Source organism: Labeo rohita, chromosome 17, assembly GCF_022985175.1.
Source record: "Labeo rohita strain BAU-BD-2019 chromosome 17, IGBB_LRoh.1.0, whole genome shotgun sequence".
Lineage (NCBI taxonomy): Eukaryota > Metazoa > Chordata > Actinopteri > Cypriniformes > Cyprinidae > Labeo > Labeo rohita.
In genome coordinates this window covers 17,536,724-17,553,296 of record NC_066885.1, presented here as the reverse complement: position 1 = coordinate 17,553,296, position 16,573 = coordinate 17,536,724, and the positions used below count along the sequence as shown (strand labels likewise).

At 38.4% G+C, this 16,573-nt stretch overlaps 2 protein-coding genes across 3 annotated transcripts in view; one reads left to right on the top strand and one right to left on the bottom strand.

Annotated features, from left to right (window-relative positions):
• The window catches only part of asap3 (ArfGAP with SH3 domain, ankyrin repeat and PH domain 3), a 34,770-nt gene extending 32,591 nt beyond the window's left edge, over window positions 1–2,179 (top strand). For both annotated transcript variants that reach the window (XM_051133151.1, XM_051133150.1), the window contains exons 25-26: window positions 292–420; window positions 570–2,179. In XM_051133151.1, the coding sequence (XP_050989108.1) occupies window positions 292–420; window positions 570–644 (204 nt within the window). In that variant the 3' untranslated portion in view covers window positions 645–2,179. The remainder of the gene's footprint in view (window positions 1–291; window positions 421–569) is intronic.
• Window positions 2,180–5,586: 3,407 nt separating this feature from the next.
• Window positions 5,587–15,899, bottom strand: LOC127179563 (uncharacterized). The gene has a single exon (XM_051133169.1). The coding sequence runs from the start codon at window positions 12,278–12,280 to the stop codon at window positions 11,600–11,602; it is 681 nt and encodes a 226-aa protein (XP_050989126.1). The 5' UTR covers window positions 12,281–15,899; the 3' UTR covers window positions 5,587–11,599.
• Between the last annotated feature and the right edge of the window lie 674 nt (window positions 15,900–16,573).

Here is a 16,573-nt window from a genome sequence, read left to right as displayed (position 1 = left end):
ATGCTCTTGGATTTTATCAAAAATATCTTAATTTGTGTTCCAAAGATGAACGAAGGTCTTACAGGTTTGGAATGACATGTGGGTGAATAATTAATGACAGAATTTTTATTTTTGGGTGACCCATCCTGTTTTGAACTGTATTTTGAACTGATTTTGGAAAACACATTGTTTTTATTTGTCATTAGTCTGCTAGCAATAATGCCCAGTTTTTCTCTGTAACCAATTTCAAAGTCATGCTTGGTGTTTTCAAGTAAGATTTCAAAAATCTGTAATGTTTATTTTATGTTTCAGATCTCATTAAGGGAGAGACCCAAGAAGGTGAGAGCGTTAGTTGACTGCAGATCGGTTGGTGCCAATCAGCTGGCTTTCTTTAAGAATGAGATCATCATTGTGACGGCAACTGATGATCCACACTGGTGGGTAAGTATACAAACTCTCTCCCACTGACACACACACACATCCTGTGTTTACCTAGCATGCTTCTAACAAGCTTTGCAGTATCTGTGAATAAATTTTCTGTAAACCACTCAAACTGAAGACTTCAACATCTTGCACTCTTTCTCTCCCAGGTGGGCCATATAGAGGGAGAACCGTCCAGAAGTGGCTCTTTTCCAGTCAACTATGTACATAAATTAGGAGAGTGACATGAACCTCCATGAACACTCACATTACACCACATGGAACTAGTCTAGACTGTTACTTTTATCTACAGAGCTGCTAGACCTAGAAGCTGTGGAGGTCTGAAATGCACGTAGAAGATGAAAGACTGGAGACCAGACTCTTCCACCGCATTAGTGTGGATGCTGTAAGATGATCCACTGATCCATTTCAGTGCTGCATGTAACCCATCTCAGCTGTTTATCTAGACTGAAGGTTTGGCAGGTACGTCATGAATGAATGGACTTGGAACAAGCAGAAAACAGATGAAAGCTCTCCAGCTTTTGAAACTTCCTGGCTGTGCTGTTTAAACAAATAACATCACTTGTTCTTATTGATATTGGCATTGAGGCAATTGCACAAACACTTGGAGTTTGAGGTCTTGAAGAGATTGTTATCCAGACTTTGAGGCACTGGGCTCATTTGCTAAAGCTCATCCTGTGGTTGGTTCAATTGTTCAGTGTTCTCTGTATTATTTTAATGACACGCCATTAGTTCTGGCTAGACACCAGGTCTTCCAGGCAGAGAGTTAAAGGATGATGTATTTGGTTTCATCTGTCTCCTGTGCACCGACGTCTCCAATTGCTGCCGATTCCCGGACATCCAGTTTTGCACTGGGAGATAAAGCAACTTGCAATATTCCGAATGAGACACTTGAAGAAGGAACACCAGGATGTTATGTGAATGGTAAATTGCAATGATGTTTAAAGTTTTGACTGCAGAATTTCCCAGAAAGTTTACAGTACAGTATTTCAAGACATTGCTTGTGAGCTAAACCCAGGATACATCGACTTACCCACAGTACAGACACTATTAGGCCTTGCAGAGCACAATAACATGCTAAGCCACTGCCACAGACAGTTATTTTCACAATACTTGTGTTTTGGTAGCCTAATATTCCATATTCTTTGCTTCTAAAATTCTGTAGTAACACATCTCTTTTCAAGTGTCCATATTCTATGCTAATATTTAAAAATCTCTGTTTTGTCTATGAAAAAGTTCTTTCTGCACTTGCCACCCTCACTAAGTGTCTTTTGTGTTCGTGTTGTTATCAGTCAGCATTAAGTTTTTATTTTAATGGGGTCTCCCTCCAGACTGAGGTGGTTTATGGTGCATTTAGGATGTGTCTTTAACCAGCAGACTCTATAAATGTTCGATAAACTGAAAGCACACAATAGATGTTATCCCTGCCATCTCATTGACTTCTGTGAAGCATTTTTCAGACAGGGATGAACGTATGCATGTTGGCAGCAGAGGTTCCAAACAGTTCAGCTGACTTTGTGTTTTAGGAAAGCAAAAGGTAACGCTGCATGTAAATTAAGCTTGGTAAACTTAACCATTTTGTATCACTGTAACTTTATTGAAAAATGTCACGTCCAGTTTGTTTAGAACATAATTTTTCTCTAAGATATTATTTAGCATCTATTGCTAATGAAAAAGGCAATTAAATATTTGCAAGCTGTAATCATGTGTTGTGTTGTGTGGTGTCTGGGATAAACATACAGTAAACTGGAAAACCTTTGAGCTGACTGTTTACTGTGATTATAGTCTAGCCATTCACATGCTTTAGTATTACAAAACTTTGTTTTAAAAATCATTTTCTGGGGAAATGGCATAAGTATCTTTTTCTAGAATATATAAACCCTCTGCAATCATCAAACACACATACATTTTTCTTTCACAAATCCTGGATTAAAAATGTGGTATCCGTTTGCAAAAGGATTATGCACACACATGATACATATGTGTGTGTAAATCCATATTAGTACATTTTCGTTTTTTTTTTTTTTGACAACCGGCCGTCCGTCCATCCATCCAGGATGGGCCTAATGGATGGTTGCCAGCACTCAACTTCTTTACAGATTGAAAATCGTTAGCTCTTAGCGTCTGAGCTGTTGCATAATTGACAGGTGTTACGTCACTGCTGAGGCGGTCGGTGTGGTGCGGAAAGTTTCAGGTCAGTAAGAAGCAGATGTTCACTGATGGTCTGCAAATGAGAACCATTGGCTTGCAATATGATACAGCACCACTTCTTGGTTGAATGCCATGTGTAAGATGCCATCTATTTTGTCCTCCTGCCTCCAGTATTCAAAATACCTGCTATGAGGTTTTTAATTAGAATGTAACAGTGTTAAAACATTTTAAAATGTTTTAGGGATGTGCATAAAACCGTGTGGAAGCATTTCAGCTGTTCCAGGTTTTAATGATGTCAGTGACATTGTGCTCTATAGTTAGACACATTTGTCTGCTCCTCTGAAATAAAATCAGTCTGAATTACATTATGGGAAATTGAATAAAATATGTGAGATATGATGATACTTATGCCGCGTTCCAGACAAGGTCAGAAGAGGGAACATCTGATTTGAAATGTCCGACTTCCAACTTAAGTGAGTTCCAGTTAATCACACGTCACATTAAGATATTTCTGTAAATTATGGTACAAACAGATTTTGAAATGCTGCCTTTCGTTTTGAAAACGGCTGATGAAAAGCATTTTATTAACAATGTTAATAAGTTTGTTTTTAAGTTTGACATAAGGTAGCTCCACACTATGCTCTTTGGAAGCAGTGACGTCAAATCGTCAAATGACGCGTCTTGCTGAAGTCCGGGAAGGTCGTTGTGCCCCGAGTTCACATAGATTGGATATCCGACTTCAAGCGGTGTTCCAGACGTTATTTCCAAGTAGGAGGTAAGAAAAAAATCCCAATTTCGAGTTGTCTGGAACGCAGCATTCAAACCATGAGTTGTCAATCACACGTCACATATTGAGGGTTTGTTGTTCACAACAAATTGCTATTCAAAACTAGCCCAATGGCGTTTCCACTGGGGTCCCCCAGTAAATATGGGGTTCCCCTGGTACATTTCACATTCCAGGGGCTAAATATAACGTCACTGGGATCGCTTCAACCCGCAGCAACAGTGTTAGCCCAATTCCGCGGGAAAACCGCTGACTTGGCAACACTGATTATTGACCTCATGATGTCGCTATGACACAAGAGCATTTCGTGTTTTCGTGTCCATTATGGCAAAAACAAACAAACTAACAAACAAAATAACATAAAATACTGCCATCCCACATACTGTATGCACGTTGGAAGCAGTGACATCAAATGACGCGTCTCGCTTAAGTCTGGGACGTTTGATTTCAAATGGCAATGTAGATGTCATTTCTAAGTAGGAGATGGGAAAAATACGAATTTCGAGTTGTCTGGAACGCAGCATTAGATAATGAAATTATGACCACTGGTGTTTAGGGAACTATTCCCAAAAGATTTCTGTTCTTATTTAATCAGATTTATAGAGTGTTTTCACGACGCGTCATCAGTTGGCCATTTTGGCGGCACTGAATGTAAACAGCGTCACTGAACCAAACAAACTCGCATATTTTGCTGATTATTGCTGCTGAAAATGGTCAATTATTGGCATGTTTTGGGCTGTACTAATCGCTTAGACGGGAAAAAAATTTGGAGTACTAAAGACTGCCGAAGGTTATAACAAATCAAGGAGTAGAGTGCAAAAAACTGAGGAACAAAAGGCGTTTGTGGTTGATTTTCAGAATCTTGACAACATTAGTGTTTGTTCTTATCATTTCCGGTCATACCCATCTTTACCACCTAATATCTTTAGTTTGTCAAAATATTGCGCCGTTTCCTGCTTGCTAAGCCCTTCTTTATAAAATTTAGCAGCTTCTACACTTTTTTCTGTGGTTTAGACAGCATAAATTAGCAGAACAACATATTTAGTAGTACATTACCTGTGCAATCCATGCTGTTGTTTACATCCGAGTATCGCCAATGTGGCCATGCATCCGGGTGCCTGACCAATTCGTGACGTAAGTGTAAACCCATTATTGTCTAGTGATCCTATCTAATTTAAGCACATGTACACCAAACATCAAAGCAAAGCACAGATGTTGGTATTGTACATTAACTTGAATGCACATCCAAGAAAATACGGTGAAAATATTTGACCAGTTACAGAATTTTGATGTACTTTTTTGTTTTTCTGGCTGAACCCCAGGTTATTAATGTGCATGGAGAATCACCAAGGTAAGCATTTTACTCAGCTAAACCCAGCCACTGGATCAGGGCTATTATAATGTCATAGCTTTTGTCATTATGGGTTAAAAACATTACGCAAGGCCTTATGTTATGCTAACAACAACGTGAGTGCTTTACTAATCTTTGTACAAACGAGGTAACAACTAACGGTTGCCCTTTTGCACTCCAAAGCTTTAATCTTAATCATTGATGTTGCATGTTCAGCTACTGAACTATATAAAAATTCTAGGATCTCCTATGCAATTTAAAAAATGTGAACGCATCCTTAAAGCATGTTCAGTTTGATTATGTTTTAGGAATGTTTTTTTTATTATTATTATTTTTACTTTAAGACAAAAAAATGATAGTTCAATAAACAAATATTTTTGCAAATAGGTGAAGTGTGGGCTTTAGGCTCTGAATGTGGTCTGAGATGTGGTCTGAGTGAGAGAGACACTCTGGGTCAGTCTCTAATATCATGAGTTTTTTTCCATGTTTCTTTTCCGCTGACTCTTAAGACACTTCAGCAATCAATCTAAAATCGATCTTAATCCAAGTAAGCATTTGACTTTTGCGTATATAAATGTTTATGTCAGGTGGACTGACATTAGCGATCTGTGTTTCCTCTAATGCTGATGTCTGTCAGATTGCCAGATGGCTCTGGGAAAGAAAGGAGGGTGTTGGTACTGATTTCAGCAGAAATCGTTTTAAGCTGTGCTAGATCAAGCATTTCTTCTGGTCCTGGTGACCTATCAAATTCTGCTGAGAGACTCAATGTTTTAAATAGATATAGGCATATCAGTTTCTTTCTTTGGCATAAGATCAGCATTTTCATAGGCAAATAGGTTCATTAAAAGGTCAGCAAAAACAATATTCAATACATCATTGATAAATGTACAGAAGCAATTGATTTAATTTCCAGCTGTTTTTTTCAGTAAAACTTGCAAGTGAGAGCAAAAAGAGAAAATATAAATACATCATTGTAGTTTTAGACAAGAGACAGGTTTTTGAAAGTTAAATCTTGTGTGAAACACGTTTAAATAACAGTAAATACAGAATAGGCCATTTTTAAAGACTGTGAATAAAACTTTGAAAAGCACATTAAATACATAAATTTAAAGCATGATACATTCTTAGAATTTCAACAGTGTTTAAAAGAATACAGTCAAAGGCAAAAGTTAAAGAGTTTGTGAACCTCTTTAAATGTCTTTTACCAGAAAAGCTTCTCTTATAATGTCACTAAAAATAAAAGCTGTTGTAAATAGTTGTTGAGCATTAAGATCACACTAGCTTGGAGAAAGTTATTTTACAGTTGAGAACAGAAATAATGAATAAGCTGATCTAAAAAAGTAGATGTGACAACAAAACCAACGAAAGTGTTTACAAAGATTACTGTTACTTGATGAAACCTATAGGATATGGCATCATAACTGTATACATGAACACAAGGACAGACTTTACATTCATCCTGCAAGTGGGCCCAGAGAGATCTTTGGGAAAGCTTTTCTTTTAATATCTGTCATAGCAAAACTCATAAAAGGTGCAGTGCAAAAATCGGTGCGTGAGAGAGACTCCAGTTGAGGTGTCTTTTAACCACACAGCTTAAATGAATTACATATGTACAGTAAACAAGATAAGGCATTTGATGAATGTTTTAGCTTTTGAGTAAATGTAGCCTATAAATCACAAATGCTAACGGGAAACCATTCAGCAGGCATCTGGTAGCATTGCTGGATTTCTACAAACTAGAATCCCTTAAAAAAATGTACCATGGTACCTGACAGTGGTAAGGCTATTACTACAATAAAACCATGGAAATGATCCAGAGTTCCAGAAGTAAAAATCCCATTCATTTTGTCAGTAGGGTATTGATTTTCAATGATACATTAGAAATCTTTAAAACCAGATATACTGTCTTTTAACTGTGACACCCTGTCCTAACCAGACGCGACGCCGCGACACGTGACAAAAAAAGTATCTTTTCCGTTTTCCCGGTTTTTGTCCTAACCAGCGGCAAAAGCGACAAGCGACAGGGGATTATATGTGACCCTGGACCACAAAACCAGTCTTAAGTCGCTGGGGTATATTTGTAGCAATAGCCAAAAATACACTGTATGGGTCAAAATTATTGATTTTTCTTTTATGCCAAAAATCATTAGGAAATTAAGTAAAGATCAAGTTTCATGAAGATATTTAGTAAAATTCTTACTGTAAATATATCAAAACTTGATTTTTGATTAGTAATATGCATTAGTAAGAGCTTCATTTGGAAACTTTAAAGGTGATTTTCCCAATATTTAGATTTTTTTGCACCCTCATATTCCAGATATTCAAATAGTTGTATCTCAGCCCAATATTGTCCTATCATAACAAACCATACATCAATGCTTGAAAAATGCTTGAAAGCTTGTTTATTCAGCTTCCAGATTATGTATAAAGCTCAATTTCGAAAAATTGAAGAAGTTTTGTGGTCCAGGGTCACATATTTAGTAACGGTTATTCTACAACGTCACAGCTGGAACAACAACATACAAACTATGACAATGATAATCTCAGGTACTGATTTGTGCTTTATTCAGTGTTAAAAGTGTCTAATGTGAGTTTATAGCCATACTGAAAGCAACCATAGTTTACCTCAGATCGTGGAAATAAACTAAAGCAAACTTGTAAGTTAAAACTGTTAACTCAGTGTGAACCAACAAGTAAATCCCATAACAAAGATTGTATCGGTCACTCAGTATGTACTTTTAATAAAGTTAAAAACGTTTAACATTTATGAATTAGAATATTAATTTACTAGCATACGTGTCTGATTGGCTGTGAAATTTGATAGATTTTGTGGCGTGCTATAGCCTAACCGTGTTGCGCCTGGTGAGGACAGGCAAATAGTGAAAAACTACGTTACCCAAAAACTACATTCTGCGAAAAAATCTTAACTAATCACAGAATTGCTGTAAGTAAATCACACCAAAACTACACCTGCTCATACCCATTAAGCACACAAATTACCTTTTTCTCTTTGTTCAGATTTCAAATATTCTTTTGCATCTTTTTTTTGTTTGATTGTAATGTAAAAACATAATTTTTGTAATGTTTGTAATGTTGTGATTCACCTTTTAGCTGATTGGTTTGGTTCATGGCTAATAACTTGAATGAACACAAATGAAAAAAACAAAAAAAACAAACAAACAAACAAAAAAAAACAACGCCACAACCAGTGTTGCCAAATCTGCGGTTTTCTGTGGAATTGGGCTACTCTAACATTGTTGCCGCAAGTTGTTTTTCATATCCGCGGGTTGAAGCGACCCCAGTGACGTGATATTTATCCCCTGGAATGTGAATTTTACCAGGGGAACCCAGTCAAAAAATGTGTATTTTACACTGTGGAATGCAATTGCACTAGTTTAGGCTAGTTTTGCGTACCAATTGGGCAAGTTTTGTTGTGAAAACCTGACAACCCTGACTACAAATGACCAATCAGAATCAAGCACTTCAAAGATCTGCTTAATAAATATCATCTTTTGAAACCTTCCTACACTGTTCAAAACAGATCCCATAATACTTTGTTGTGGTTTTACAGTAGCAACATTAATTCTTCAAATCAAGATATTTGAGCAGAAACTCTGGTTACCATGGTAAATTTTTGTAGGGAATCCCATTAGATGGATTCATCATTTCCATTTCATTCCAACAGTAATCGCTGAAAACATGTCCTCACACAAGGCTTTCATCACAGCAACATAGTTTGGTTTGCAGTTGATATGTCGCTCAAGAACTCTGCAGGCGTATTCATCATCTTTCACACACTTTACAGCAGCCGATCAATCGTGTGTTCTAAATCTAGCATAATCTACAGCTGCCTAAATCAAATCCCTCCCAAAATAAGGGAGATCGGCAAACCAAGGACACAGAGATATTCTGTGTAAGTAGCCCTTAAACTGAGATTCAGTCACCTCTATTGTTTGCTTTATGCCTGATCGATAAAAATGAATAAAGACTGTGGTCTGCAGGCATCCTGCCCCGTCAAATGACGTAAATCTAACAGCGTCACACGCAGATGCGTGGGTGTCACGCAGAGCTGCAGAGACAAAAAGCACCAGCGTGCAGTAGAATATATAGAGTGGATTGCAAAGTGACCCTGTTAAAAGACATTCTATATGTATACAATGATTGTAATCACAGCGTTTCAATTGAATAATTAATGTTACATAAGAGTAAGTAGATGCAACGTATAGTTCACCCAAAAATTAAAATTCTGTATTAATTACTCACCCTCATGTCTTTCCAAACCCGTAAAACCTTCGTTCATCTTCGGAACACAAATTAAGATACTTTTGGTGAAATCCGAGAGCTTTTTGCATGTGGTGCTGCTGACGCAGGAGTCGGCATTCTGATGTAGAACCCCGATGTAGAACGTAGTTTCATGAAATTAAGGTTGAATCAGTGATGTCACATGTACTATTTTATCAATGTCCTTACTACCATTCTGAGCCTTGAACATGGTAGTTCGGATTTCATTAAAAATATCTTAATAAGTGTTCCGAAGGTCTTACAGGGTTAAAACGACATGAGGTTGAGTAATTGATGGAATTTTCATTTTTGGTATTCCTTTAAAATCTTGTTAAAGACTTTTAAATTTTGCTAGAACAGAAACCGATAATACAGAGCAAAATGAATCCAAAATATCTGGACTACTGCTATAATAACTTGTGCTCATTAAATGTATTATAAAAGTATACATTATATAAAGATATATTAGATAAAGATAATGCAGTAATTTCCCAACACGATGCAGCGAGTAGAGCGACTGTCTGCTTACACAATGAGGCAAGATGCCAGGTGCAGGCTACATTCTCAGTGGTGATGTACGGTCCTGCTGGCTTACCCCGCAGTACAGCATAAATTTATCTGCCGAAGGAAAGGTTATTCTGCTCACTAAAGACATACAAGGATAGCCAGCATCAAATCATCTTTCTCTCTCTACCTAGGCCAGAATCTTCCAGACTTAACTGGTTCAAGCCAAGAATAGCAGTCTCCTGTGTTTTGCTGAAGTCCCCAAGCGCACTCCTCTCAAACAAGGCTGAGCCAGAGCCATTTGCTCAAAGAGAGAGAGAGGAAAACGCAGCAGAGACAGTAAGTTTTCATAAGAGCAGTTGCACCAAATAACCAACCTAAAAGATCTATGTGGTACACTTAATAGTCTGTTTCTATTCAGTATCAAATGAGTAATATTGGCTGTGTCTGGAACCTGAAAAAAGCAGCGTTTGCAGGTAGCATACGGAGGTAGGAAGGCATCAGATGTTAGCATAACATCCCGTCTGTTTAACATGCCTTCATCAGGTTCATTTTAAAGGCTTTTGATCCTGTTTAACCAGTAATGTTCCATAATTCTATACGTGGGGTTTAGCACTGCTGGAAAGCCTGAGAATAGTATCTGATAGAGTGGTTAATAATTTACGAATTTCTGTCAGGAATTAAAAATTTGTACTCATTAAATATTTGTTTGGTGATCTCTCACAAAAATTAGTTCTGGATCATTACATATTACAGTATGATGCTTTAGAAGCCAGTCTGAAAGCCTTCAGGACCTTCAAGGGACTGACGTTTCGGACACAGCCATATACTTACATATTTCAACTACATATATGAAGGCAATTTTAGTAGTGTACCCTCAAACTAGTGGTCTCCAATGAAAGCAAGAATCTCAAAATGCCCTCTGCCTGTCATTCATGAGCTATAATTTTGGATCTGTTGATGTCAAACACATTCTGAAGGAAAGTCAGGTCCAGGTTGCTAAGCGACAGGGGGACGAGAGAGGCCCCAGATGGAATGTTGACAGAGAGAGAGATAAATCGCCACTTCTCTTCTCCATCCACACATGCTAAGTGGGTGCCCCAGATGTAAGCTAGAGAACTCAAGAGAACCAGAGCGCATGTGCGCAAATTCTCACAAGCCTCCATCCCCAGCAAATCGTACAATCACAAATGCGTACAATTCATCTGTCATTCACACCGAGGATGTTAACTATACACTTAAAAATAAAGGTTCTTTATTGGCATCAATGGTTCTATAAAGAACCTTGAACATACATGGAACCTTTCAAAAGCAGAAATGCAGAAGAAGTTCTTTATAGTCAAAGGTTTTTTAGATTTTTAAAATGTTCCTCAAAATGATTATTTTAGGAACTGTTTACTGAAAGGTTCTTTGGGGAACCAAAAATGGTTCTTCTATGGCATCACTGCAAAAACACCCTTTTGGAACCTTTATTTTTGAGTGTATAGCGGGAACGATAACGATAAAGTTCTAATACAATGAGAACAGTGACGTCCACAGTGAAACTGGAATAATATTGTTGGAATCACTTTCAAAACCAGCCAATCAGAATTCACCTGACATTAAAGAGCTTTAGCATTCACAGTGGCAGACTACATAACAGCAGCAACCAGAACGTTATCGACGTTGGTATGAACGCCAATATACTTATAGTTATTGTAAGCATACTTGGTGTGAAAGGCCTGAATGCTCTGTTTCTGCAGCAAGAAGAATGCTTTTCATTTTGAACCAGGAAACCTGAGTGACGACTTCTGGAAGAACAGCGCCCTTCTGTCTCCTGACATTCACACTAAGCGACCCCAGGTACATGACGTGTAACACATGCACAGAGCTCTAAACATCAGCAAAGTTCAGTGTCTTGGGTTGTTCAAGCAGCAAATATGAGGCCTGCGCCATTTCAGTGGGCTCAAATGAAGCACCATCTAAGATCTCAGTTAACAATATATACAAACAAAGCAAAGGTTTCAGCATTTCCTGACTAATAGCGAGTAGAAAATGAGACATCCTTGGATGTGAATAGGACGATGCTGTTGTGACGTGTGACAGCGGTGATGAACCGTCTTGTTTTGCTATTTGAGTTTGACAGGCCAAGGGAGGCACGTTCTCAGCCCCAGCATGGAGGAGAAGACAATGGTGGGCCTGTGCCGTTTGAACCGCAATCCCTTTTTCAGCCGCTGTCCGTTCTCCGCCACATATAGTTCTCCCTGCTGAGCGGCAGCGGTGATGCGGGCAACCAGCTCCCCGTGTTCCACTGCCTCCTGTTCAGAGCGCACAAACACCTCCCTTAGCTCCTCCAGTCGTCTCTCCATTTCCCTGATGACACGCTGGCGCTCCTCCACCTCCAGGAGGCGTCGACGAGCTGCTTCGAACTCCATACTCGAGCTGGGGGTGACCAGTTTGGACGAGGGTGCCGTTGCAGCTGCAGAGGACGGCTCGGAGCCCGCCTGTCCAGCAGGGACCCTCCGAAAGTCTCCCATGGAGATAGACCTCCGCTGAGAAGACGGGGGAAGAAGGATGTTGGAAGAAGAAGAGGAAGGATGGACATTCATAGTAGATCGAACAGAAGATTCCTGCTCTGCATCGCTGTCGGAGTTGTCATCCTCGTGTTGGTGCTTCTTCATGTTTGTGCACGGCTGCTGCAGTTGTTTTCTGTCGAGGTGCGACGTGCTAGTACTATTTTGTTTGTGCTGCCTTTTCCGTCGAGGGAGAGAGAGCTCAAGCACCGTTTTGCTGCCTGTGAGACGCTCCATTCATTAATAAGACACCAACCACCAGCGCTGTTAGCTCACACTGGAGGAGACTCGTCACACTCTATTGGACAAAAGGACGCTGACTTTGCTGCAGCTGATTGGATGCCCGCTGTCTGTTTTCCTGCCCACTCAGCATCCCCTCTCTTTCTCTCTTTTTCACTCTCTGCTGTCCTCACTGATGTCTACGTCAGCTCACACAATGAAAAAAACAGGCCAAAAAGTGGTTATTTTTCACCATCTCTGCTTAATCATACCCTGTCCCCTCCCTCTGTGTTGCCCGTAGCAACACAGTCTTATATCAGATGGGTTGTAGGAAGGCAGAACTGACTGCCGGCCCCCCACACACACTCATACACATATCCCTCTCTTGTTCTCTTTGAAGTTATTCTATCTTTCTGCATCCCTCTCACTCTTGTCCTCCCCCGCTGAGGTCAGAAATAGCCAGAGATGTAAGATCATTCGCAAATACTACATTCCACAATCTGCTGTTGCCAAGCAACAGATCTTGGCACTCGTAAAACATGAGTTTTATGTATATTCTGTATTTCAAATAATACATAATAAATGTGTCATTTGTTAGGGAAATAATTCATGTTCAAGCTAAAGCTGAAACACCTGCAAAACACTGGCATGTAGCTGAAATATTTTAAATGAAGCAATATGGAATCAAAATTATGTAATATATACCAGTATACCAGCAAACTGTGATGTTTTCTACTGTCAAATTCCACCCTCTGATCTTAGACCAGTTATTAATTTCTATATTTACAAACAAGTGACAGGTGGAATGTAATAAATGCTATGCAATGTTATGTAAAATAAATGCTAGTGAAAAGGGGTTAAAAAATTCAAATATGCATGATCAAGTTGTTTAGTAGGCACCAAATAGTTTAAGATTTACACATGGAGATTGATTGACTGATTGATTTAAAAGAAGGAAACAGGCATTAAATTATGTAATACAGTGTACCATCAAACTGTAATATATTTAGGGCCAGTTTTACTAAACAGGGAAAATTAGTGCAAGTGCGCTATTTGGCATTAGGGAAAAACAAATCTTAATGTCTCACCTCTACATGCTCATATTTTTCCTGTTTAACTAAAACACACACTCAAAACACACACACACACACACACACACACAGGCAGTGTGTGTGAGCGTGCTGTGTGTGATACACATGCTGCAGTGAAAATATGGGTGAGACACGAGGCTTAACAAAGCTTGATTAAAGTTTGTGTAAAGCAATAATAAATATGGGTTCTGAGTTTGTCAAACTACAGAAAATGTGTGAGTAATTTAAATGATTTAAAAAAACGCCAAGTAAATAAAGTTATTAAAATGTTAAAAAAATAAGCAGTATTCTCTGCTCTCAAATATTAGGGGCATTTAATTCATGCCCACTCACGGGAAAGCTGCCACCTCAACCTGAATGGATGCTCCCTCTAGCAGCTTGAATTTACACAGCCATATAACAGGTAATATGCATTTACATGATGAAGGCATAGCTAGCTAGCAAACTGTAGGCTGTAGTAACTAACAGTAATGACATTAACTCATGATTAAGTGGGTGAACATAAGCTGGTTGGCTGGTATTAGCTGGTCTCCCAGTCTGGCTAAAATGGTCAAGCTGGTCTCCCAGACTGACTAAGCTGGTTTTAACTGGTTGGCTAGCTGGTCTCCCAGCCTGACCAGCTAAAGAAGTGGTTCCCTCTAAAATCAGTCTGCTGGCCAGCTATGTGTCTATAGTTCAAACGACAGCGCAGAGTGCCAGTGAACGATTATCTCTCCTGCTTTACTAGCAGAGTTATAGCACAAAATAATCATGAATGAACATCAGACGTTATGCTGAAAGATCCAAAAACAACATGAAATTTGTGTTTGGAATAAATAACTTAAATGAAATAATTTTCTCCTTTACATCATTTATCTTTTTGAAAATTACATTTAAATAAAACCATGTCAGTTGACATCTCACAAAATGCTATGTTAATGAATTAGATTCTAATAACAAACACAGAAGACAAGTCTCTCTACCAATAAGCCACTGCTGTGACTGACAGAACCTAGTTTTATAAGACATTTCTGTACTTTGACATGTCAAAGATGTTTAATGCTACTAGTAACACTTGATTATATTATATATTACTGAAGCATCACCATCAGATGGAATATAGCCAGGCTGGCGTGTACGGACTTCATTCAGCGGCTCTATGTAAAAGCTCTATCCATTTCCCCAGACCGTCCTTAACCTGACACTACATCTCTATAACAAAGCTTAATGTGAAGCCATCCCCTATCATTACAGTGATGCTGGGAAGTGACTACAGATAATGGGAAAATCTAACATCTCCGGCTCAATACTGTTTAAAACCACTGTAAATGAATAATTCAGATATTTCAAGATTTTATATGGTGGAATAATTGACATTGCGCACTTGAACTCCACTTTGGTTCTTTGCATACTCTCATTTCCAAGACAAGAGAAAATCACTTAAATATATTAGTGTTATCGGAACATCCGGCAGAAGAGATAACGGCTGTGAACTAGCAGTATTGATGTGATGAGCCTCCTTTTTGTGGTTTGGCCAGTGAAAAATAAGCTGGGACAGTACAAAGTGAAAATCAAAGCCATGCTTTAAATAACTTTTTAAAAGCCCCATCCATCTGAGATTAGAGCAGTTATTGGGAGAAGGGGGAGGGAAGGGGGCTCTCAATGTTGGATTAATGATGGATTTATTTCAGGCTTTCCATCAGTAATGTTCAGAGAGGTGCTGCAGATGTTTCGTTAGTGATTATATACAGTGAGAGAAAGCATGAAATTGTATGAAAGAAAGAATATAAAAGAATAAGCTTGTCTTATGACATGTCATGACGCGGAACAAAACTAAACGTGATTGGTTGCTTTACCTGTCAGTCATATCCTATCTTCTGCCATCAATCTGAAAGCCTATACTAAAATAAATCTATTACTTAGAAGGAGCCGCATATGTTTCTTGGAGTTATCAATGAATGAAAATGAATGAGATCTCTCTCTCTCTATATATATATTCTTTCATCCAGATTGTCCAAACAATTTGTGTGTTTAAGGAACAGTAGAAAGAATATGGGAGATTACTGGGGGAAAACAGGCAAAACAGACGGGGAGGAAAAAATACGTTGGAGAGAGAGAACGAGACAGTGAAGACAGGATTAAAAACAGACAGACAGGTGAACAGACAGAGATACTGTATGTACAAGAGCTTTGTCATTCATTTACTATGGATTTAGACTCTCAAATAATCCCACCACATCATGGCCTAAATTCTGATGTTCAAAGCTCTCATTTTGTCTGACTTTTAGTATGTTAATCCAATGAGCAGATTAAAAATATATTATGTCCCAAGACTGCTAAAATACATCGAGGTGGAGACCTCGCATGGGCCAAATTATAATTCAGTGACTGAAAAAGAATAGGTCACGTAAAACAAAACAAAAAACGAAAGATTTAACAAGAGATACAGGACAAGTCATGCTTTTTTCCTCTTTTCTTTTAATAGAAAGGCATCAAGATGAAGGTTTTTTAATTCAGCCCCTTTACTGTAAAAGCAAAGGGTGATAATTTGCACCCCTTTACCACAAACGACCCAGCCCACCCACCCCAACATCAGGCAGAAGAAACAAACACATTTACACAGTAACACAACCGAATGCTTTGACTCCCAGCAAATAAAGCATTTTTTTTTTCTTCAAGGAAAGACAAATAAATCACAATTGAATTTTTTAAAGATTACGCAAGAATAACCCCAGATAACACACAAAGAGCAAATAAGGTTTGGGAGAAACAGAATGCACAGATACAGAGACAGACTGTTTTTTTTAACACTTTGGACACAGATCCAAATTCTGTTACTGTTTTCAAAGTGACTGAAAGATTTAAATGAATTAATATTCTGTTCATTTCTCTTTTTCACCTTCATGTCATTCCAAACCTGTATCACTTTATATTTTCGAAGGATGAAAGTGAATTCCTGGTCCCGGTTCACTTTCACTGTATGGGAAAGTACAGCTTGGACATTCCACCTAATATCTCTAATATCTTTATACAGTAGAAAGTCATACGATACAGATTTGGAAAGATGTGAGGTGAGTAACAGTTTACAATTTTCATTTTGGAGTGAGCTATTTCTAGCAAAACCATTTTAATAACCAAAACAATCAGAACTAAGTTCTTTTTCAATTTGTTGTGTTGGAGCAAAGTCACTTTTTATAATTCTTCAGGATTTCTAGCAAGGGGAATCCAAAACAATACTGCA

Coding starts and splice junctions, on each gene's coding strand:
- LOC127179563 (XM_051133169.1), bottom strand. CDS start 12,280: ATGGAGCGTCTCACAGGCAGCAAAACGGTGCTTGAGCTCTCTCTCCCT.